We start from the raw sequence: 23,536 nt of genomic DNA, 5'->3' as shown, positions 1-23,536 counted from the left end.
GGGCACTACATCAGTCAGGCCTCGGCAGTAAACATATGGTCCACTCAAACTAGGTAATTTCAGGAGGATTTACCTACAAAGGCAAGAGAGATAGATAGATCTCAAGAGATCACTTGGGTTGAGAGACACAGGAAGTCTGAGGTGGCCCATCCCAGGAGACAGAGGGATACATGCCCCAGCCTCTCCCTCCCTCTTGCCTTCTTTCTGGGTCTCACACTGGCTGAACCAAACAGAAGCCAGGGGGCAGAGCCTACTCGTGGTGTCCATGGCCAGGAGCATCCCTGTGCAGAGGGCAAGCCAGAGGGGCAGAGGAGCCAAAATACTGGTCGGAAGATCTGTGTGGAGTGGGTGTCTAGATGCAGCTGTCTGCTGCAAGAATTCTCAAACATCTGGATTGTTAGGTCTTCTCTTGGGCTGGTCAGGTTTTCTGGAGCAGAATCTAGCAATCGCCTTCTAGGAGGGAAAAGGTTTGGCCCTCAGCATCCTGTTTGCTGAAAGGAAGCAGAGGGTGCAGGCTGGTCACACTCCGCATACACACAGACTGCCCTGTATTCCAGAGACCACACCAGGGTTCTCCGCTGTGCTTGCGTGTCTCCCAGCTCAAGGACCCTCTGCTTTGCCCTGTCCAGACACGGATCTGTTGCCAGGAATAGAGACCTGCTTCCTTACTTATACACCTTCCATTCCCAAAGTCCAAACTGTCACTTTGAGCCTTTTGGGGATTTGGGGAAATAATTTGCGTTGCTTCATTTCTGTTGCTGTGTTTTTAATTTCCAGCAACCCTGTATTGGGCTTCCCACACCCACCCACCCCACCCCACCACTCTCCTTCTTCGCCCCTTTCCTGGCCTCAGAGTCCCTGGTCCAACAATCAAAGATGGGCACTGCTGCCTCCAGGCACCATGCCACCCAGTCCCTTCCTGGGGTGCCACCTCCCCCTGAGTGGTGGCAGGAGAGGGGCTCTAGATTCACCAAGAAATGAATAAATTGGGAGTTGGCCCAACTGTTATCTCAGAGCCCCAGGAAAGGGCAGTGTGGCAACAAGGACCCAAAAAGCTACCCAGCTGGGTGGGACAAGCTCTATTCCAACTCCTGTATTGGGCTTCCAGGATCATGCCCTGAGCTGAAGGCAGATGTTTAACCGCTGAGCCACTCAGGCATCCCTAATTATTTTCTTATAAAGAACATTTGCAAGGTAGCAGACTCTAGACACATATTGAATTATCCCACTACAATTCCAGGGAGCATAATTTAGGAAATAGCGTGCTACATTTTTTGTTTTGTTTTTAAGAAATAAAGGTTGAATTCGTTTTAACAGAGATAATTTTCAAAAAAAAAAAAAAAGAGATAATTTTCAAGAAAACAAAGTAACCTTCGTTCACTCACATTCAATTTCTGATTCAAATAACTGCAACTAGTCAATGATGTTACATTTTTCAAATATCAGTGACCCTGGTTTCTGGGTTCACAGGGCCAGATGTAGTGATGACACCGAGTTTCATTCCTTGTTTTTCTTTAACAACTTTAGCAAGTTAAAAGTAAAATTTCACCTCCCTTTGAAATACTAAAATTAGGACATGCTTTATCTGCGCTTCTGCTTATGGACTATTAGACCTTCCTTTCAGGAGTTGGCCAAGAGCATATGCCATGAAAATTAGGAATGATATAGAAAATGAGCCTTTAGTAACACAAGATAAAGAGAGTTCTAAAAACACTAGAAAAGGGACACCTGCTCAGTGTTTGAGCGTCTGTCTTTGGCTCAGGGGCGTGATCCCCGGGTTCTGGGATAGAGTCCCACATCGGGCTCCCTGTGAGGAGCCTGCTTCTCCCTCTGCCTGTGTCTCTGCCTCTCTCTCTGTGAGAGAGAAAACAAAAAAACTAGAAAAGTGTTTTGAAATCCTTGAACAGAAAATACTCAACAATTGCATGAGATACTGTTGCAGTTACAGTGATTTCTGGATGCCACATGGCTACGGACCTGCCACTAGATCACAGGTTTATTTTAAAAGGAAACAAATGAGGATTGCTCAGATGGTCCACTCTGAAGTTAGCCTCTGGGGTCAGAGGTGGGAGAGGACTGCAGGCAGTCTGATGGAGTGGCCCCGCCCTCTGCTCCCCCTAGGGGAGACGAAGGGCACTACAGGAACACGCACTGGGCATGGTGGCAAAGGGCTGGGGGGCCCCAGAAGGCGGTGTCCCACTGGCCAGGTCCCGCTCTTCTTCTCTCCCCTCCCAGCCTACCCATCCCCGAGTGACCCATCCCCGAGTGACCCATCCCCAAGTGCCTGCTTGTGTGGCAGGCATGTCCTTGGTCCTGGGCCTGTGCACCCTCCACAAGGAGAGCTGGGGGTGGGGGCGGGGGGACAGACTTAACTCCGGAGCCTGTCTTGAACAATGCCCTTAACTTCTCTGATCCTCAGTGTACTTATGTCTCCTAGCCCTTGGGGTTGACAAATTCAAAGGCTTCTTCCTGAGAAAGCACTTCACTGGCAACATGGTTATCTGAGGGAGAAGCCCTGGTCCAGGATCTGCAGAGTCGCTGTGCGGTGTGTAGGGTCCCAGGGACCCCACTCACCTCACCTCGGCCCACTCTGTTCTCATTTGTTTCCTGGTGACCCCACAGCCCTATTCCCACTCGGTGATTCACCCCGGAGCCTGAGTCTCTCCCCTCCCCCAGGGATGAGAAGCCAAGGGTGAGATGTGCTGGCAGCTCCATGGGTACCAGGGACCAGGTCTGGGCGAGGGCAGGTCAGGATGAGCCACACAGGTAGATTTTCTTCCCTTTTTTATCAGTGTTTTTCAGATCAAGGTCTAGGATGTTGTCTCAAGAATTTTCAGGGGCACCTGGGTGGCTCAGTCGGTTGAGCATTTGACTTGGTTTGGGCTCAGGTCATAATCTTGGGGTCCTGGGATCAAGCCCTGCATCAGGTTCCCTGCTCAGTGGGAAGCCTGCTTCTCCCTCTGCCTCTGTCCCTCCTCCTGCTCATGCTCTTTCTCTCAGATAGGCAAAACCTTTTTTAAAAAATATTTTATTTATTTATTCATGAGAGACACAGCAAGAGGCAGAGACACAGATAGAGGGAGAAGCAGGCTCTCCACAGGGAGCCCAAGGCAGGACTCAATCCTGGACCCCAGGATTATGCCCAGAGCTGAAGGCAGATGCTCAACCGCTGAGCCACCCAGGTGTCCCCAGATAAAATCTTAAAAAAAAAAAAAAAAAAAAGAATTTTGAGTCTCCACTTCATGTAGAGTTCTGGTGGGGCTTGACAGAGGTCAGAGAGCTGGAAGGCCACATCATATATGAAACCCTCTTCATGGGCCGGGCCCTGCTCAGTGGTGAGAATACACAGATGGGTCTTGTGATGTGTTGGGGAAATCAGGGTGGTGAACGAGGTCAGCCTGGGCTCTTGGAGGAGCATAGAGATGGGCCACTTAATCTAACCTTGTGGATGAAAGCGTTCCAGGCACTTGTGGAAGAGAGTAGACACCTTCTGGGAGAAGACATACCAGTGCATCTTAAGGGTGAGCAGGATGTAGGACAAAGGAGCAGAGTCTCTGGTAGAGGACATAGCTTGAAGAATGGCCTGGGGGTGAGGAGCCATAAAAATAATATTGGAGGGATGCCTGGGTGGCTCAGCGGTTGGGCGTCTGCCTTCAGCTCAGAGCATGATCCTGGAGTCAGGATCGAGTCCCACATCGAGTTCCCTGCAGGGAGCCTGCTTTTCTCTCTGCCTTGTTCTTTCTATGTGTGTCTCTAATGAATAAATAAATAAATCTTTAAAAAATAATATTGTAGATATGTAACTATATTCAAGACATGGAAATCAGAAAATGAGGCTGAGAAAAGATGGGCCGATCTTTTCATTGGAACACCACCAGTACTTTGCATGCTGTTGCTCTCCTCTCAAAAATCAGGAATCAGGGCAGCCCAGGTGGCTCAGCGGTTTAGCACCGCCTTTGGCCCAGGGCATGATCCTGGAGACCCAGAATCGAGTCCCACGTCAGGCTCCCTTTATGGAGTCTGCTTCTCCCTCTGCCTGTATCTCTGCCTCTCTGTGTGTGTGTGTCTCTCATGAATAATTAAGTAAAATCTAGAAAAAAAAAAATCAGGAATCAGAGGCTCAAGAGAGGTTAAGTAACTTGCCCAAGTCACACAGCCAGCAAGTGGCACAGCTGGGGTAGGAACTCAGCCTGTCCTGACTACAGAACACACTCTCCTCACCAGTGGATTAGAGACGGGAGGCTCAGTGTGGTGCAGTCAGCGGGGTGGGATCTGAGACACCTCTTCTTGGGCTTTAACATCCCTCTTTCAAACTCTCCTCTTTGAGCAGAAGGCTTTCTGGTCACAGGTATGCAGCCTGTCCCTCTGGTGATTCTCAGGTGTGCATCTACTACAGATGGAAGAGAAGGCTAGTGGCCAAAAGATCTACCCTTCAACAAGTGATTCTTTCCCTGCCTGTGGCTGTGGCTGAAGGAAGCCTACCGGAACCAGCTTCCACCATGAGCTGGGGCAGGGTGTGTGCCAGCTTCTGCCTAGACTGCTGATGGGTGTTCCCACAAAGAGACCCCAATGCATGGGGTCTGAGAGCTGCACTTCAGCTTGGAGCCCCTGTCAGGTCATGCCCGTTCCAGCTGGCCCAGGAACCTTGATTTGGGTGAGGATCAGTCTGAAGCCAAAAATGGAAAAGCACATTCTGATTGGTGGTTGGTTTTCCAGAGACTGCTCAGCCTAGACCTTATTTTAGGAGTTTTTTTCCCCCCCCTTTAGATTGAACTCTGAGGCCACCCTATCAGCCCCAGGCTCCCTGGGGAGCACAGGTGGGCCCTCCAGAGGTCTGTGTGGTTGCTCCTGAAAGCCAAGCACCAGTTTCTATCTGTCAAATGGGGAGGCTGGACATGCTGGTTCTGACCTCATTGAGCACCTGTGGCCCAGACTTGTGTCACCTGTATCAATGTCATCCCCTGGGATCATCACAGTCACCCTGACCAGACAGACTTTCTGATCTGTGTATCTGACGGGCAAGCAGAGTGTAAAGTCAGAGATTTGGGACAGCAGTCACACACAAGAAGCAGAAGTCTGGTTGCGGGGGAGATCTGAACCAGACCTCACAGCCCTGTTGCACACCTGGAGAGCAGGCTGGGGAGAGAAGGGACCTTTCCCATAGTCTACCGATGTCCAAACCTGACCCCAGAATCTCAGAGGGGGAGTCCCAGACATCCGTAGTTTTCAGGGCTCCCCAAGTGGTCCCAAGAGACAATTCAGGCTGCGGAGGACAGCTTCACCCCCATGCTGAGTCCTTGGCCTCCTCTTGGCTCTCCAGGTGCTCTTTTCACAGCGCAATCCCATCCTGGAAACCAAAAATCGAAACAGAGCGGTGGTGCTCACTCCTTGCGCTCAGGCCGCCGGGCCGGGGGCGGGGGGGCCACGGACGGGGGACAGACGGGGGATCGCGGGTGCTGCGGCCCAGGTGTGGCGCTTGCGGCCGGAAGCGGCCTGGCGGTCGGTTGAGCGCTGGGCGGTTGCGCCACGCGCTCCGCTTTCGTAACAGCGCCCGGGGCCGGCGGGGACGCTCCAGCGCGAGTTCCTCCAGTGTCGTCCTGCGCTGCCGGGACGGTCGGCGGCTCTGAGTCATGCGCGAGTGGGAAGTGGCGCTGACACGGAGCCTGGGCAGAGGGAGCTCGGGGGCTCGCCGCGCGCTGGGAGCAGGCCACCCGGGCAAGAGCGCTGCCCTCCGGGCCTGAGCCCGCCCCGCAGCCCGCCCCGCCCCGCCGCCCGCCCGGCCCGGCCCGCAGCCCTGGACCTCGGGCCTCGGCCGTGGAGGAAGCATGCTGGCCCTGCGCTGCGCGCTGCTGACAGCCCTGCTGGCCGCGCCGGGGGCCGCCCTGGCCCCGTGGGGCTGCCCCGCGCCGGGTAAGGGCACCGGGCGTACCTGGAGGGCGGGGGAGGGCGGGGGCGGCGCCCCTTCCCGGGGTTGCTGGAGGTCCCCGCGGGCTCCGCGCCCACCCGACACACGTGCGCCCCCGCCGTCCTGCGCCTTCGGCCTCGAGTCCGCGTGACTACACGCTGCCCGGCCTGGGCGAGCCTCCTGCCTGCGCCCCGGGAGCCCCGACGGAGGGCAGAGGTCCCCTGGGGCGGGGGAGGGGGGAAGGGGACGACCCCTCCCCCGGTGCGCAGGTCCCTGGTACCCGCAAGCTTCTCTCCTCTCGCTGTCAACTCTGGCAGTCCGGTGGCTGGCTCTGCCCCCAACGCAGGGACTGCCAAGGGGCTGGCATCGTGGGCTCCCACCGACCGCACTTACTTGGGCAGACACCAGGGCTGGCAGGCTGTGTGTGTGTGTGTGTGTGTGTGTGTGTGTGTGTCCCTTGGGAATTTAACCTGGGTGGGGAGGTTGTCTCGGGGCTGGTGTATCCAGGCCTCTTTTTCCAGAGGAGAGGAGGCCCAGGCAGAGGGCAGTGGGCACCTTTTGCTCCTGTTGACAGTAATCACCTCTGGCAGCCAGGCCAGTCTCTGGGCCCTGGCAGTGTGCCCAGCTGTGTGTCCAGGCTGCCCTCTAGCCCAGCACCAGGGCTGCTTTTCAAGAGGTTTATTTTAGGATCCCAGGGCTTCTTTGAGGAGCAGCCTGCGGGTCTCTGGGAACCCATGGCTCCTGTCCTGGACAAACATCCTCAGCCTGATCATTCTCTTTGAGGAGGGAGAGGACTCTAGAGCTGGAGGCTGGTGAGCTCTCTGCTTTCTGGATGGTGGGGCCCCTTATGCTGGGCAGAGGAAAATAAATGGGTCCCCTTTCTCAGCACACACTGGTTAACTCCTTCAGGAGCAACCCCTGTTGACTGTGCCTCAGGTTCCTTACATGCCTATTTTTATCCTCTGCTGATTATAAAATATACTTTGTTTGAGAGGAGCCAGGTTCAGAGAGTGGGGATGGGAGACTGTCAGGTGTTTGGGGGAGGCCCTCCCCCCCTTGGCTTCACTGCTGTAGATCCCCAAGGCACCCAAATGTAGAACTGGCCCCACGGGCAGAACTGGGGGTGTTTTTGGGCAAGTTGAGAGCTGGCTGAGGGCTGGGACAGAAGGGGCCTCAGGAAGGGAAGTGAGGCCTGGGCTTGTCCCACTGTGGTGGGGTTGCTTCAGTCTCCCCCGGGGAGGGAACAGATCTCTGGTCCGCCTCTGTTGCTCCTCACAGCACACCCCAGGGCACCTGCCCCTGGGAGGTTCCTGCTGTAGTTGCCGTGCCCCGTTACTCCTAAGTGGTTGCAAGGCTCTGCAAGGACAGCCTGTTGTAGGCAGTCTTCATTCGCCTGGTACTCCGGAGGGACGAGCCAGGTGATCTCCAGGCCTGGACAGCCCCGGAAAGACAGAACTGAGAGTCGGGGGAGGAAGTGAAAGCCCGGTTCAGAAGGAAAATGCAGAGAAGTAGAAAATACCCAGCTCTCCTCCCACACCCACGTAGACTCACTCAGCCCACAAGCTGAGGAGTAAAAATACATCGTCCAGGAAGCGAGTAGTAGAGGACTGTGAATGTCTCGCTTTGGAGAAGCGGCAGGGCGGCAGAGGCTAGAGTTGGTTGGAGGGGAAATCCGCGGGGGGGGGGGGGGCGGGGAGAGGGCTCATGTGTGTACGTGTGTGTGTGTGTGTGTGTGTGTGTGTGTGTAGCTGGGAGGCGTGCTTTCCTTGCCATGAGTGCAGCCCACATGCTGAGAGCTGGCAGCGCTGCTCAGGTGGACTTGCAGTCTAGGGATACTGACTGGGGACTTCGGTGTGGGGTGTGGGAGGACACGGGTGACTCAGGGTCCTTCCGCCCACTACAAGGTATGACAGTGTACAAGACAAGCACATACGGCTTTAAGTCTCTTAAAAGTCCTGTTTCAACTTCTGAACTTCCCTTTAGGCGATGTCTTCCTGCCCCCATGCCTACCTGTGTTCCTAGCCTCACCCTGAACCAGCATTTCTCCACAGGGTAGTTCTGGGTTTAGATGTATCAGAAGCCATGTGTGTGCTGCCTAATATTTGCACTCCCCAACCCCAGCCTTCCTGAAGAGAGCTATCTGGGAGTGAGGCTCGGGAAGCGCCCTTTTCAACACACGAGGCTGATGATTCGCTGGTTTAGGGATGACTGACTGGAGTGTGCGCCTGAGGGGCCGAAGATGAGCCCTCCCCCATCAGGCAGGCCCTCCCCCATCAGGCTCCTCCGTTGCCAGAAATGTCTCCCCGCTTTGGCTCTGCCTTTGTTTATTCATTTCAGCAAACACTGCGTCCCTGTAAAGCCCTATGGGGCCAGTGTGGTCCCAGCCACCCAGACTCCACCCTGCAAGGAGCTTGAGAATGGCCAAGTGTAAATCCCTCAGAGGGACTTAGCAAACCCAGCTGCCTGAGGCCTCGTGTTACCAACTTCCCAAAGATAAAGTATCTGATGATAGGGATGCTGCAGAGAGGAAGCTCCTTGGAGGGAGGACCGGGCCCCAGACAGTAGGTACATGACCCCAGCAGACTGCATCAAACCCCCCTCCCCTGCCACATGTTTGTGAGCATCACATGAAGCCACCTGGGTGCTCTCTCCTGGAAATGTGCATCCCTTCCTTCTCCCTGCCTCACTGTCCCACTAACCTACTTACCAGGGTAGCTGTTTACATTTAAATTAATTATAATGAAGTCAAGTTACAAATGGAGTTCTTTAGTTGTTCAGTAGCAGGTATGAATAGAGGCAAGCGTCCTCCAACTCTGTAGGAAGTTCTATGGATGCGACACTGCGTGGAGCACTGCACAGTTTCTTCTAGAGCTTTTCTGCTGTAGCTTGTTATCCCTCTCCAGACCTCCTCTTCTCCATGAGAGTACAGTTCACCATCACAGGCTGGGGTTGTGGCTTTGGAGCTGGACAGACCTCCGCCCAGCCTTGCTATGTAGAAATGATGTGAGCTTTTGTGAGTGAAATTACTTCTTGGAGACTCACTGTCCTCATCCAGAGAATATGAATTATTCTACTGTGTAATGGGTAGTGGTAAAGATGAAAGGAGAGATGGTATTGTGCAGGGTGCATAGAGAAGTCCCTCTGCAGAGCCAGTGCTGAAGTATGTGTAGCTAAATCACACATTTGAAAAAGGTGTTTTGAGCTAGTCATGTGGTCCAGGTGGTATTCTTAGAACTGTAGATGCAAAAATGAGCAAGACAGACAAAATCCCTGCCTGGTTCAATGAAGCTTCCACTTTTGGAGATGTGAGTTAGGTGCTTACTAGTGCCAAGGAGGAAAAAAAAGCAGGGGAGGGGAATTGGGACTGTGTATATGTAGGGGCATGTGGAACTGGCCAGGGACGTTCTCATGGAAGGGAGGACATTGGGATAAAGGCCTGAAGGAATGAGAAAGTCTTTAGAGATTTCTTGTACTCCCACTCTGGGCACGGAAGGTCCAGGCTCTTTGGCAGTCAGATACGACCTGACACTGAGGGCCTGTGAGGTTCTGGAGCAGAGGGCTTCATGGGGACACTTGGGTGCCCCTGAGACAATGGCTGGATGGGGAAGTGCTAGAGGTCGTGTCCTTAACGGCCATCGAGGTCGGAATCTTGAGAAGAGAATCCAGGAGGGCCAGAGTGGCAAAGGAAGGCTCCTAACCTTGTCCTCTTGCTGGTGAGGCCCCGTGGCTTCCTTCGGTTAATTAATCTGTGTACTATGTCTCCCCTGGGCTTGAGATCCAAAGAGGTGTGCGGTCCTGGTGGAGTCAGGGCCTGGTCCAGTGTGGTGCTGCGTCCTTGACAGGCCCTCCACTCTTACCTGCCATCCGCTAGCTCTGCCTGGTGGCCTGGAGACCCTGTGTCCAGGCCGCGTCTCCAGCGCCCATGATGTCCCTCCACCTCCCAACTGCCTGTCCCTAGAAGCAGCCTTTGGGCTGCCGTCTCTGCTTACCCATTAAAATAACAGCACGGTGAGCATAGACTGTGTGTGGGGAAGTGTGCCAGCTTCTACTAGAGAGAGAAGCTTCTAGAGCTTCTACTCAGAGCAGCAGCCGAACATCTTAAGTGTGTGTGGTACAGGCCGGAGGCTGCACAGGTTTCGTTGGAGGGGAAGATCAGGAGGTCAGTTTGGGACTTATGGGAACGGAGACATCTGTCATAGAGTCAGCAGAAGATGCTGAGGAGCTGGATGCAGACATCTGGGTTTGGGAGTGGGGCCTGGGCTTGAGGTATGAGTGTGGAGTTGTCTAAGGGCACATGTCACTTCATGCCCTCACACAGGCTGTGTGTCTGGAGAACAGGAGAGCAGAGGCCCTGGTGGAGCCCTCTCAGGCTGGCAGGGGAGGTGAGGCCAGTCCCAGGGAGCCTGAGAATTGGTGTCTGAAAGCCCCTTGAGGACAGCTTGTCGAAGAGGACAGGCAGTCCACAGGGCCCCACAGTGACCCACAGGGCAGGGGCCTGACCAGCGCACCCAGCAACAAGCAGGCCTTTGGTGACCTCCAAGGGAGAAGTTTCAGTGAAATGGTGGAGGCCGAAAGTTTCCAGGAGTAGGTTCACAGCCTGCTGGGGGCAGGAAAACTGGGAGTGGCCAGCATAGGCTGCTCTTTGAGGATGTGAGCTATAAAGGGGCTAAAGAAATGCAGTGTGGTTTCACTGGAAAAGTGGGGGCAAGAGAAGGGATTTTGAGAGAGATGAATGAGCTGTCAACTTGCTGGCATGCTGATGGAGACGATGCAGCATGCACACGGAGGTGAGGGCCGCTGAAATAGTCCTTGAGTGGCCAAGGGGAGACTGATGCTCAAAGACGTTCTAACTTGCCTAAGATCACGCAGCAAGGAAGTGACAGGCTCTGAAGCCTGCTTTCTGCGCCAACGTGTGCTGCTAAGTCCACCCCCAACCCCCACTGCCCACAAAGTACTGAGATGCTAAGGTCACCTTCTCTTTTCACAGCATCTGTATTAGAGTCTCCCCAACACCATGCCTTGGGGTGGCCCAGGTGGGCTCTGCTGCCTGTCTCAAGGACTGAACAGTGCTGAAGAACACAATGCACATGTCCCTTTTCCACTGTGTGCATTCACCTTCCCTGGGGCGGGCGGGGGTGGGGGGGAGTGTGTTTGCAAACACATGTTACTGTCAGTGAGCTTTCCCCGAGGGAGGCAGTGGTTCTGCCTGGGGTTGGGCCCACTTGCCAACCCCCCAGTTTAGGGCAGGTTCCTTCCCGCCTCAGCAGGCAACACTTCCAACACAAAGTGGGGCTTGATGGATGTCATTGACCCTGAGAGGAGGGGAAGCTATTGTATGAGGACTTTTCTTGCAGAGAAATGGAGACATGTGCATGCAGTGGCATTAAGAATTATTGAGCTGCCCAGGCAGCTCAGTAGGTTAGGTGGCTAACTCTTGGTTTTGGCTCAGGTCGTGTTCTCAGGTCATGAGATCCAGCCCCCTGTGGGGCTCTGCCACTCAGCTCAGCGGGGAGTCTGCTTGGGATTCTCTCTCTCTCCCTTTGCTCCTCCCCCAGCTCTTTCGCTCTCTTTAAAATAAATAAATCTTAAAAGGAACAAAAAAGGATTAGAACTCATATTTCTTGAGAGATTAGGTACGTCTGGAAAATAGAGCTGGGGTTTTAACCTTAATGATCAAATATGATCCTCAGAACAGCATCTTGAAGTGCGTAGTCTTATTATTTCCGATTTCCAGATGGGAAAATGGAGCCTGAGCAGCTAGCTCGTAGTCACATTGCTCCTGAGTAATGCCCTTTGGCTGGAACTTGGCTCTGAACCCTGTGCTTGGCCTCTTGACCCTGCACCTAATGGGGTAGGAGGGAACTCACATAAAGAACTTCCTCTGGACTGTTTTGATATCTCCTTATGGGGATGTGCAGAGTCCCTCTGCCCCGTCCCCTCTCGTGGGTAACCTACTTGTTTCTCATCTTGCCCCAGTAATGCCACATTCCCTGAAGCAGAGTCTGTGGGTCAAAGGGCATGTTCATTTGTAATTTTGAGAGAGAACAGAAGCTGCACCAATTCCTATCCCCAGTTGCAATGAGAGATTGCCCGTGTCTCTACACCTTTGCCAAAAATGTGTTATTAAACTAGAATCTACACAGAAAAAGGTGTTTCTGTGGAATTACCTTATCTGAGTGAGATTGTATAGGTTTCTTCCTGTTTAAGAGACATTTGCATAACCTATTTCTATGAATTTCTTGTTCATACTAATTGCGGACTTAAAAAATTGGGTTGTTCGTCTTTTTTTTTTTAAGATTTTATTTATTTATTCATGAGGGACACACACACACACACACACAGAGGCAGAGACACAGGCAGAGGGAGAAGCAGGCTCAGCATGCAGGGAGCATGATGTGGGACTTGATCCCAGGACTCTGATCACGCCCTGAGCCAAAGGCAGATGCTCAACTGCTGAGCCACCCAGGTGTCCCAAGCCAATATTATTTAAAAAAATTTTTTTTAAAGATTTATTCATTTATTTATGATAGACATAGAAAGAAAGAGAGAGGCAGAGACACGGGAGGAGGGAGAAGCAGGCTCCACGCTAGGAGCCCGACGCGGGACTCGATCCTGGGACCCCAGGACCACGCCCCGGGCCAAAGGCAGGCGCCAAACCGCCGAGCCACCCAGGGATCCCCGCCAATATTATTTTAAAAGATTATTCTTTTTTTGATGGCTTAAAGAGCTTTTTACATTTAAATATTTAGTCCATTTTGAATTTATCATACACTAAGGCATGGGGTGTGGCTCTTTGTTTCCCCAGTTATGTAATATAATGTCCCTTTACAGTTTATTGAATAATCCACTTTCCCCCCATTGGTTTTATTTTATTCATTTAGATGGGGGAAGGGCAGAGAATACGAAGCAGACTCCGTGCTGAGTGCAGTGCCCAATCTCATGACCCTGAGAGCATGACCTGACTAGGCCCTAACCCACTGAGCCACCCAGGCACCCCTCTCCCACTGATGTAAAAAGCCACCTTTCAAATCAACCAAATTCTAAAATGTTCTGGTTGATACTGCTTCTCAGCATAGTGAGTAGTGAATAGTAGCATATGTTCTGAGGCCTGGGTTTGAATCTTCCTCTCCCCTCATTAGTGGGATCGCCAGCCTCCTCCCCTGGAAGGCTGACTGTGGGGAGGCGCAGGCTGGGATACAGGAGTGCTTGGAATAAGACCTGTATTCAGCCAGTGCTCAGACTGAGCTACTTGTTAGAGATTGTGGTAAGATACACATCAAATGTATCATCTTAGCCATTTCAAATGTGCAGTTCATGAGTGCAGACTAAGCGATTCTTGGTCATTGTCATTTCTGAACCATTTCTCATTTTCTCCATGCTGTAGTCTCTGTAGCAGCACCACGCTGCTTTCACAAAGGCAACCCTAACACCTGCTTTAAGGTTTGGTCGGCTCATTCCTGCCTCCTTCCTCTGCTTCCTCGGAATCGCCCTAGCTGCTCTTGCTGACTTTTCCTTTGGAATCAGATTGTCTAGTCCCCAAAAATTCCTGTTGGTATTTTTACCAGGATTAGGTAAAAGTTGGAGAATGGTGTTGGGAGCATTCACAATGCTGAGTCTTCCTGTCATAGAGTGTAGTAGGGCAGGGACCTGCCTAGTGCCCGCCTGGGAACGGCTCCTTCTGGGCCACAGGGTGTGCTGGACCAACCAGTGAGGTGCATGGGTGTGTGTGCACGCGGCTGTGCGTGTGCAGGTACGTGTGTGTGCACGGATGCATTCAGGTGAGTATGTGCTCAGGTCCTAGACCTAGCTCAGGCAGCTATGGGACTGCAGTCGCCGACTTTAGGGCCTCCATAATAATGCGCGTGCTGGTGCACACCCACAGATGAGAGCGCTCAGCGTAAATGTGCAGCTGGATGAATTTTCCCAAAACGCATGCCCATGTGAGCGTGACTCGTATGAGGAGAACACCATCAGCCTCCGTGCTGCCCCACCACTCTGTGGCTCCTCAAATCCTTAGCTTCCTCAGGTCTGGAGGGGTAGGCTGTGGGGATGGTTTGGGATGGGGGAGCACCCAGCAGCACCTTCGCAGGGTGGGGCTGCAGGAGGACACCCCCCCCACCCCGGGCTGAGTTCAGGGACCAGAATGGCTGTGCTCTGGAAACACCAGCCAAGGGCTAGATGTGAATAGGGTGTGAGCTCCAGTCCAGTCCCGGCCACGCCTCCTGGGGCACCTGGCCCCAGGAGGCCTGCTGCAGCCCCCGGGGAGCCCCCTGCCCAGCACCCTGGCGCAGTCCCTTTCTGGCCTTAGGCAGTGCCAATCTCAGTGGGCCTCTGGGGCAGTTGAACCATTTGCCCTCCTTCCGTATCTCTTCCTCTATTTAGGTGATAATCTCTGGGAGGTGACCAGGCCAGACGTCTGGGGTTGACCCAGCAGGTTACCTCGGAGGCCGCCAGGGCAGGATTCCATGTTTCTCTCTTGAGTTGGTCACCGCACGGATCCATGAGCTGCGTCCAGCACCTCATCTGTAGCCAGAGGAGCCTCCTCTCCCCAAGTAGGGCGTAGTCCGTGGTGCGGAGCCAAGGTAAACACCAGCTCTGCCAAACACAAGACAAATACAAGCAGGTACAGCACCGTAAACACGAGAGAGCAGGGGTGAGGCTGCTGGCAGGGGTCAGGGTCTGGAGGTGCTGGGAAGAGGCAGGAGGGGGTGAGCTGAGTTAGAGAAGGCGGCAGGGCCTCAGAGCCTGCAGCCTGGCCTCTCCTTGGGGCCTGGGGATGTTAAGTGTTTAGGCATGTGAATGGGTGACCTGGTGAGAGCAGGAGTGTGTGTGTGGGTCTCACAAAGTGGTGCCCTCGGGAAGGTCAGGGTTCTTGGTCCCTGACTCCTGTTCGAGCCCCCAGGCACTATTCTAGGTGGCAGGATGCCTGAGGAGGCCTCTTGCCCTGACCCCTCACAGCTTGGACTCCCTCCCACCAGCCTCTGTGTTGGGTGGAGAGGCAGAAGGGCAGGAAGAGACAGGTGGTGGGCAGCTCGGGGGAGGGGGAGCTGGGGGGAGGCCAGAGAGACACCTGCCCCAGGGGAGAGAGAGGCACTTGGCCAGACGTCCCTGGAGCCGTCCAGACCCCTGCCCTCACCAGCTATTTGAATTTGGCAAGTTCCTGAACTGCTCTGAACTCGTGTTGCTCCAATGGTGCCATGGGACGAGCTTCCCTTCCTAGCAGGGTGGTTGTGAGGAGGGGCAGGTTCATGGGTGCATCACTGGGGGTGCTAAGTGCTCATGGTTGTTGATGAGCATTGTGACGACAACACAGAAATCAGGAAACGTGTTTCAGCTGGTAGGTGCAGAGCCCTGGCCGTCTTCTAGGTTCCTGGGACTCAATTATGCGTCTGGACTGTGGTACTCACATTCTTCGGGACACTTCTCAGCAGCCACTCCCTTCAATTCAGGGCCCCTATTGCTGAGAAGGGACCTGGTTTCTCTGTCATCCCTTCTGAGATCCTGGGCCTCTGCAACCCGAGAGGTTAGATTCCATCCTGTACTGCCAGCTGGCCTGTCAGCCAGACCTGAGTCCCTCAGAAACCGGGGCTGTGGCATTGGCAGGTGTGCACGAAGCATGTGTCCTCAGTGGCAGCGTGCAGGGCCACTGGTTCACTGCTTACATAAGTGGGGCCAGGCAGCTGGGCTGGTTTTTGCTGGCAAGGGCAACGGCAGCTGAAACTGAATTGAGAAATATGTCTCTGTGTGCGTGTTTTTCTGATTATTGACATTTGCAAGTTTACTTGAAGAGGAAAAAAAGTAGAAAAGCAGCAAAGCTGTTTTGGTTTCTGGCACCCGACCTGAGGTCCAGAAAGGGGAGGGGCCCTGTTTCCCAGAGCTATGTGTGGGGCCCCCGGCAGTGTGGCGCCCCAGGGCCCCAGAGACCGAGATCTCTTGGGCCTGCAGGGCCCACAGGGGTGGGACTGGCTGCCAGGGGCTACTAGGACCTGGATTCGCTTCCTCTCCAGGAAGAGGAGGCAGGGAGGCTGTGGGACTTGCCCTCACTTAGAGCTTTCCAGGGAGAGGAACTGCATTCGTTGGAGGGCCTGGCATGTGGCTGTCACCTGTCTCCAAACCAAAGTTGTCAGCTGTTAGGATAGTAAACCTCTTGATCAATTACATGTTTTGAAGCTGGTATTGTCTGAGGTAAACAGACATGGATGGCCTTCCTGCCTTCAGGGCTGACGCCTCCGACTCTGTGTGGTAAGATGCCAGAGGAGGGAACTTGGGCAGTAGGCACCATGGTCTGAACACTCCCTTCCCAGAGAGCCGGGCTCAGGCGACAGCTCCGTGAAGGGCCCCAGGTGCCCGTGAACTGTTGGTGAGACCAGGAGTGGATTCGGGTCTCCTGTTTCTTCCATGCCAGGCTGTCCCTGCTCTTAGATGTGTGCTTCACGGCAGGCATTAGGCCCGCAGACCAGACACACCCAGTGCACCGGCGTTTAGGGAGGAGGCATTGGGACGTTTGTTTGAAGGAGTGGTCACTTGCCTGATTTCAGTTCCAAGTGAGGTGCCCCAGTCTTCGCAGGAAACTGAGGTGCCGCTGTCCTGCTTCTGACGTTGGCTGTGGGGAGCACAGACGAGGCTCCTGGTCCTGGGTGGCTCTTTCCACTCTCCTGCCTTCAGGGCCCTCATACCGGCACCTGGGGGACAGCTGGTTCATGGTCAGGGTGACTGGAGTATAAGCAGAAGGAAGGCAGTCGTGGCTCCTGTAGGGACCGGGGTTGCAGGCACTGGGCCTCTGCTCTGTGCAGGTCTCATCCATTAGGACCCTAGCTGTCCCCCTCAGGGGGGCTTGCACTTTCTGCGCCTCCCCTGGTCAGACCTCTGACTCAGACCTCCTCCCTGAACCCCGCAGTATGTCGGGGACTTCTATGTCAGAACAGCCTGTGTTATGGGCAGTTTTAAGCTCCCTGCAGAGTTTTGTGGAGGTTGAAGATTGCAGTGTGGGCAGGGAGGGAGAGGAGTACATTGTGACGAGCACCAGCAATTCTCCCCAAAGTGAGGTCAAAACCCTGAAATTCTTCACGGGTGACAAGCCGGCCCCCAAACAGCTAAGCAGCTGCTCCTGGTGCAGGGCTGACGCGGGTAGGGTGGCCCCTTTCCTGCTGCTCCCATGGCCCAGCGTGGGACATTGGGCACTGAGCTGCCCCTGGAGAACTCAGGAGCACTGCTCGGCCATGGGGTCTCTTCCCTCTGGCCCTCCACACCCCCACCCCAGGAGACCCGCTTCGGGAGGGTCCTGGCTGCTCAGGGGAGGTGAGGCTGCTGGGGAGGAGCCTGGATGGGCCAGCAGGGCTGGGGGCCGGGCCTGTAGAGCCCAGACCCCAGGGGAGGGCAGACCTGCTCTGACCTGGAAGGTGCTGGTCTAAGGAGACGCGCTAACCCTCCCGGGACCCCTACCTGCCTTGTACTCTGCCCATCTCCTCCTTCCTGCTGACAGACCCAGATGGCTTCTTTGTTTTAAATACACATGTGTCTTGGTTCTAACGTTAATACAGCTTATAGAAAATCCAAAAACTGAAGGAGGAGGAAGAGAAAGACTCAGCTCTTGTCCCACCCCCTGGAGAGGCGGGCAGAGCTGCCAGGATGGATCTGGGCACATCACTTCCTCCCTTCAAAGAGGTGCCCTGAGGCCCTGGCACAGCCACGCGGGTGTCGTGGGCACTGGCTCAGAGACCCGTCAGGAGCAGGGGTGAGTGGGTGGCTGGTGCAGAGGGACAGCCCTACCTGCTCTGGCTTTGGCACGATTCTTTTCTTGTGGTTTTTTTCTCTCTGAGTATTTGACTAGTCTGCATATGGTGCTTTTAGAAGGTCTAGAAGAAACATAGTTTGCACATTAAAAAAAAATTTTTTTTGGAGTAACTTCTGTGCTCGACATGTGGCTTGAACCCATGACCCTGAGATCAAGAGTTGTGTGCTGTACTGACCGAGCCAGCCAGGCGCCCCTAGAAGAAACATATTTTGAAGAAGGGCTGGGACAGGCAAGTTGCCAATGGGTGGTTGATAATTAATCATTCCCGGTTAAAAAAAAATAGTGACTCAGTTTTAAAGGTTCAGAAAACCATTACTCAAGCTCCTTGGCAGAGGGAGTGGCCATCACAGCAGCTCTGCTTTTGTGGATGAGAAAAAAAGCCTTTTTATTTGCTATTTCTCTAAGCTGCCCCAGTGCTTTGGCCATTGTGAGAGCTGGGAAGGAACGGCCACCACTGTTGCTCAGGCTGGTGCTGCACACTGCGCGAGCTTCCGTCTGACCCTGGGGGAGGTGAAGTGACCAGACAAGTGGACGCAGAAGAGAGGGTTCCCTCTGGCTCCTGGCTCACAGGTTCTTTCTGCAGCACCTCCTGTTGTGACTGGCTCCTCTGGACTGCAGTGTTGGCTGTGCACTCCATGGCAGCCGCAGGACCTCTGTGTCATCTGTGACAAGCCCGCTGGCGGGTTTCAGGGTGGAGGCCCTGTCCCTCTGGGAGGACGTAAAACACATCTTAAGCGCGTACTGAGTTCTTTGATGAGCACTAGCAGAAGCTCACTGTCTCATAGTCATGCTTGGGGATGGGGATAGTGCCCTGTGAAAGTGTCCAAGGATGAGGCACTCATGGTCCTTGACCTCTACGTGGGCCTTCATGCAACTTGCCTGTGTCTGTCGGGTATCGGTGCCTTGTGAATTCTGATTTCCACGCATTAGCCAATGGGAAGATCTTCATGCACCACACCCACCAGCAGACAGTCCTCTTTGGCAGTATTTCCATCTTTGTTCTTACCGTGTTGGTAATTTGTGCTTGAGCTTGACCTCATGTTAAGTTTTATCCTTATAGCTGCTTTATCAAGTGGAAAATTGAAAAGTAGAAATATGGATATGGTGATCAGAGGTGTTAGGGGGGTAAACATAAAATCTGGGGAAAAAAAGGTTGAAAGACAGGGGCATGTGGCCACTCTGTCAGTAGAGCATGTGACTTGATCTCAGGGTTGTGAGTTCAAGCCTCACCTTGGGTGTAGATATTAATTAAAAATAAAATCTTAAAGAGAGAGAGAGAGAGAGGAGCATTGGATGGGTCTTCTAAACATAGCCTCATTCAGGCACATATGGAAATTGTTCTGTGGACTGGACTTGCCCATTGGGTGCCCCTGGGCTTGTGCACGCTAGACTGTGTATTCAGCCATGAAAGAAGAGGACAAGTGTGACAGGCACACACTCAGACTAGCAGTCGTGCTCCAGGAAAGTCTTGGGCAAATGACCAAGAGCCATGCTCTTTGATGCAGCAGAGCTCCTGAAGCCACCCAAACCTGCCTCTGCAGAATCACATCAGTGCTCGGCAACTGAACTGCAGCTGCATGGGGATGAGTCACAGACACACCATGAGTGATGAGAGCACGTTCCAGCAGACCCTCAGCAAACTTCTTATAGAAAGCCCCCAAATCAGCCAAGGCCAAGAAGGAATTCAGGATCTGTGCGTCATGAGCCTGTTTTTAAAAGTAAAGGAGTGTTGCCCCCGAGATATAACTCCACGAAGGCAGGGAGGCTCTGGATTAGTGGTCGTGCTAAGGTCCAGGGGCATCTCATGCTTCTTAAAGTTTTTGTATTTGCATACGTTACCGTGTGTGTTTTCAGTACATCCCAGGATGTTTAAAACAGTACCTGAAATCCTAGAAATATATTATTGAGGATCCCATGTGGAAGGGGTGCTGTAATTAGGGCTTTTTGGAAAGCCCCTTGGGCAGAGATGCACCCTCCATGGACTTGGGCTTCCAGGGCTGGGATATGTCCCCGTTCTGCAGTGGTGTGTGGTCTTCTGTCCTGCAGACAGGATCTTTCTGCTGCCTGACTGCTTGGTCCTCCTCATGGGTACGTGGCTCTGGGGGCCTTCTCAGATATTTGTGGAATATAGGACAGAGGGAGGAGAAGTCAAGGCAAAAGGGTCAGAACTTGCCACATGGGCCCTCTGCACAGTGAGATGCAGCTGCTTTTCTCACCTGGAGTCCACGGCTCTGGAATGAAGAAGTCCCACGATGACCGGTAGCTGCCTGCCCCTTGCCACCAGCCTCAGGGCAGAGATTGCTCCCAGTGGTCAGGTGAGGGAGACACTGGAAGGCGGTTCACGGTGTCCTGGTCTCTGGACTGTGCCCTGCAGTCACTCTGAGGGTGCTGTCTTCCTGGAACTCCCTGGCCCTTAGTCCCTCTGAGGCCACTGTGGGTGTGCTGTGATGTCAGAACCTGTCCTCCTAAGCAGGAGGCTCTGCAGGTCGGGGACACACATGCTGGCCCTCTAGGCCCTGGAGCATGGAAGACAGTGAGGTCCAGTTGTTTCTGGGATTTTCTGAAATCTTTGGCCAGGTTTACTGCTGCTGCTGTCTAATAAGCAGTCGTACATTTGGTTTGAAGGTCCAAGTGTGCTTACTATGAAAACTGGCAGTTTCCTGGCTCCGGTTCCCTTAGCTGCTTGGACTAATTTAATTAATTGGTTAGACTAATTTTATCTCAAATTCTATGACTGTATTAAACCTATACTAAAAAAAGTTTACCTGTTCCTTTACATTTCAGTATTCCTTTCCTTGAGTAGCACATACATGATTATTTTCGTGGGTAAGGGAGCACATTTGTTCTTTTTTACCTTCGAGTTTGCTCCCTGGAATAAAAACAGCATCTCCCTATGTGGTTGCATAGAGAGGTGTGCAGCCAGCTTACAGGTGATCTTGGGCAGCTCTCCCAAAACCTCTGTGTCTTGGTTACTGTCTGTGAAATGGACCACCCACTCTCGAGACCCAGGTGTTCCGAGACTCCTCATGTATCCCGCGTCTTGTGAGCACCCTCACCATGGGTACCTGGTATTTCTGTCACTAACCTGTCAGATGCTGGCTGGGCCCCTGTCATGTGCCAGGCAGTGGTCTAGATGCTGAAATGTTAACAGAACAAAACAGTGTCAACGCTTGTAGCATCAGAGTCTTGAAGAGAAGGCAGATACAGACTCAGTAACCACATGGCCGTGTGTGGTGGGTGAGGAAGATGGCACCTGCCCAGGCCTAATCCAGCCTGGGGCGAGGGAAGGCCTCAGGGAGGGGGTATGGAGGTGTGACCTGAAATCAGAGGGTGTGTGGGGTGGAGGAGGGGCTCTGTCCCTTCTGAGGGGACTGTGGAGAGATGAGCCTGCAAGTGCTGGGGGTGCCTCACACTCAGAATTCATGCTATGAACAGTGCAGACCCCCAAGGGGTTTCTTTTTAATTTTTTTAAATTAATTTTTATTTACTTATACATTTTTACAAGAGTTTATTTATGTATTAGAGAGAGTGCTTGTACACACATATGGGCCAGCAGAGGGACAGAGGAAAAAGCAGATTCCTGCTGAGCAGGGAGCCCAACATGGGATTTAACATGTCAGGACCCCGTGACAATGACCTGAGCTGAAGGCAGACACTCAACCACTGAGCCCCCCAGGTGTCCCAAAGGTTTTCTTTTTTTGTTTTTTAAGATTTTATTTATTTATTCATTAGAGACACTGAGAGAGAGAGAGGCAGAGACACAGGCAGAGGGAGAAGCAGGCCTCCCTGCAAGGAGCCTCAGTCCCAGGACCCCAGGATCACGCCCTGAGCCAAAGGCAGATGCTCAACTGCTGAGCCACCCAGGCGTGCCCCCCAAAGGTTTTCTAATCAGAGGATCAGGTGGCCAGGGGCGGCTTCCGGAGGCCCCTGGGAAGGCCATTGCTGCCACGATCTGGTCAAGGAGGTGAGGAGGCGGAGGAGGCTGTGGAGGCTGTGGCCAGGCCAGTGGATCAGTGGATGGACTTGAGAGATGTGTAGTTCTGACAGCCCTCCCCCCACCCCGATGTCTTCCCACCAGAGGTGATGAGCGGTGTGGTAACCAGCCTGCCTGGGGCCAGTGTGACCCTGACGTGCCCAGGCGGGGAGCCAGAAGACAATGGCACTGTTCAGTGGCTGCTGCAGAATCTTGTGGACGACTCCTATCTGGGCAGCAGGGCTGCTGTGGGGAGGACTCTGCTTCTGAGATCTGTGCAGCTCAGCGACTCCGGAAACTATTCGTGTTACCAGGACGGCCGCCTGGCTGGAACTGTGCGTCTGCTGGTGGATGGTGAGTTGTGTGCTCAGAGTGCTGGGAGACAGGTCCCAGATGTCCTAGAAACCCTGTTGTTTCCTTGGCCCGACAAATTCTGGGAAAGATCCACTGGCCTCTGCCAGCGTGGGAGATGGGAGGCTCCCCTGGGTGGGGGCATCTGGCTGACCTGGCCCCTCCCTGCCCTGGCCTGAGTGCTTAGGGCTGAGGCCTGGGGTCCCAGCCTGAGGCCTAGATTTGAGTGCTGTCCTTTACGGCTCAGTCCGGGGGCCCGGTGCCCTTGCTGGTGAATATGGTCAGTGTGGGATGGAGTGGGTGTGAGTGGGCTGGGGGCTGAGGGGCGGGCTCCCGTCATGCCAGGTCTGCTCCCCCTTTAGCCCCTCCCGAGGAGCCCCAGCTTGCCTGCTTCCGAAAGAGTCCCCTGAGCATGGTATTCTGTGAGTGGAGTCCTCGGCACCCTCCCTCCCCAAAGACCAGAGCCACGTTACTGGTGAGGAAGTTGTGAGTATCCGGGCTGGGCTCCTGCACTGAGGGGGACGGGCTGGCCGGCCGATGGTTCCCCGACTCTGTCCTGGGAGCATGGGGGGGCTGGCCAGTGCTGCGTGTAGGGCCCTGAGAGCCTTGGGGAGCAGGCGTTGTGTTCCTTGTGCAGCAGATGGCAAAGCTGAGGTCGAGCCAGCAAGCAAGTAGCTTGCCCTAAGGTGGCCCTGCTTGCCAGTGGCTCTGCTAGGACTCAGCTCCCAGTGTGCCTGATTGCATTCCAAACGCCAGGTTTGGGGTGTTGCTCTGAAGGAGACACATGTCCCTGGGAGGGGCAGGGAGAGCTGCTAGCTCCTCACAAGTCTTTCCTCAGGCTCCTCCCACTAGATGGGCCCTGAGAGGAGGGGGCCGTGGGGGAGGCACAGCCAGCCTAGGGGGAGCTCCGGAGGCTCCACCAGCAGATGGGAGAGGCCAGAGCCAGAGCGCAGGGCCCCTTAGTCTGGGGGTTCCTGCTGGCGTTTGAGCTGTTGGTCATTAGGGTGTCAAAAAATCTGAGCAGTGACTTCAGCAGGGGCTGGGTTTCCACCCATGTGTCTGTGGAGAGTGGTCGGGCACTAATATGAAAGTCTTGGTCTCCGTGCACAGCTGTGTAGACTATCCGTCTGCAAACGGCACAGCTGCCCAGAGGGAGGACTGCAAAACCCCACAATCCCACAGCTGAGTTGTGGGTGTGACTGGGGCCTGGAGAGTGCTCCTCCCTAGATAGGACGTTTTGCCCAGGCTGGCAGCTGCCTAGGCCGGCCCAGGAAGCTGGTTCAGGTGTTGCTGGAACCTGCATACTTCAAGTGCTGGCTCCCACCTGCCTGGTGAATGGTGGGGCCAGTGGAAGGGAGTCAGGAGCAGCCAAAGCCCGTGGGGGCTCATCAGGCCCCTGGGCGAGGTGTGCGCACACATTTATACCCTGGGCCCAGGTGCCGGGTGGTCAGCGGTGCCCAGGGATGGCCACTTACCAGGACTGCGGGAGAGATACCACCCTCGGTCCCTACAC

At 54.1% G+C, this 23,536-nt stretch overlaps 1 protein-coding gene across 5 annotated transcripts in view; it reads left to right on the top strand.

Moving 5' to 3' along the window:
* Positions 1-5,754: 5,754 nt before the first annotated feature.
* Positions 5,755-23,536, top strand: part of IL6R (interleukin 6 receptor) — a 42,432-nt gene continuing 24,650 nt past the window's right edge. For 2 of the 5 annotated variants that reach the window (XM_025428792.3, XM_025428795.3), the window contains exons 1-3: positions 5,756-5,910; positions 21,778-22,026; positions 22,386-22,509. In XM_025428792.3, the coding sequence (XP_025284577.1) occupies positions 5,826-5,910; positions 21,778-22,026; positions 22,386-22,509 (458 nt within the window). In that variant the 5' untranslated portion in view covers positions 5,756-5,825. Of the gene's footprint in view, positions 5,911-14,292; positions 14,488-21,431; positions 21,664-21,777; positions 22,027-22,385; positions 22,510-23,536 lie in introns of those variants that run through there. The other 3 variants (XM_049112608.1, XM_049112607.1, XM_035719130.2) reach the window with 3 other exon arrangements.

The sequence above is a fragment of the Canis lupus genome, chromosome 7, assembly GCF_003254725.2.
Source record: "Canis lupus dingo isolate Sandy chromosome 7, ASM325472v2, whole genome shotgun sequence".
In the NCBI taxonomy this organism is placed as follows: Eukaryota; Metazoa; Chordata; class Mammalia; order Carnivora; family Canidae; genus Canis; species Canis lupus.
The sequence above is the reverse complement of the archived record's forward strand: the minus strand, read 5'-3'. Positions and strand labels throughout refer to the sequence as shown.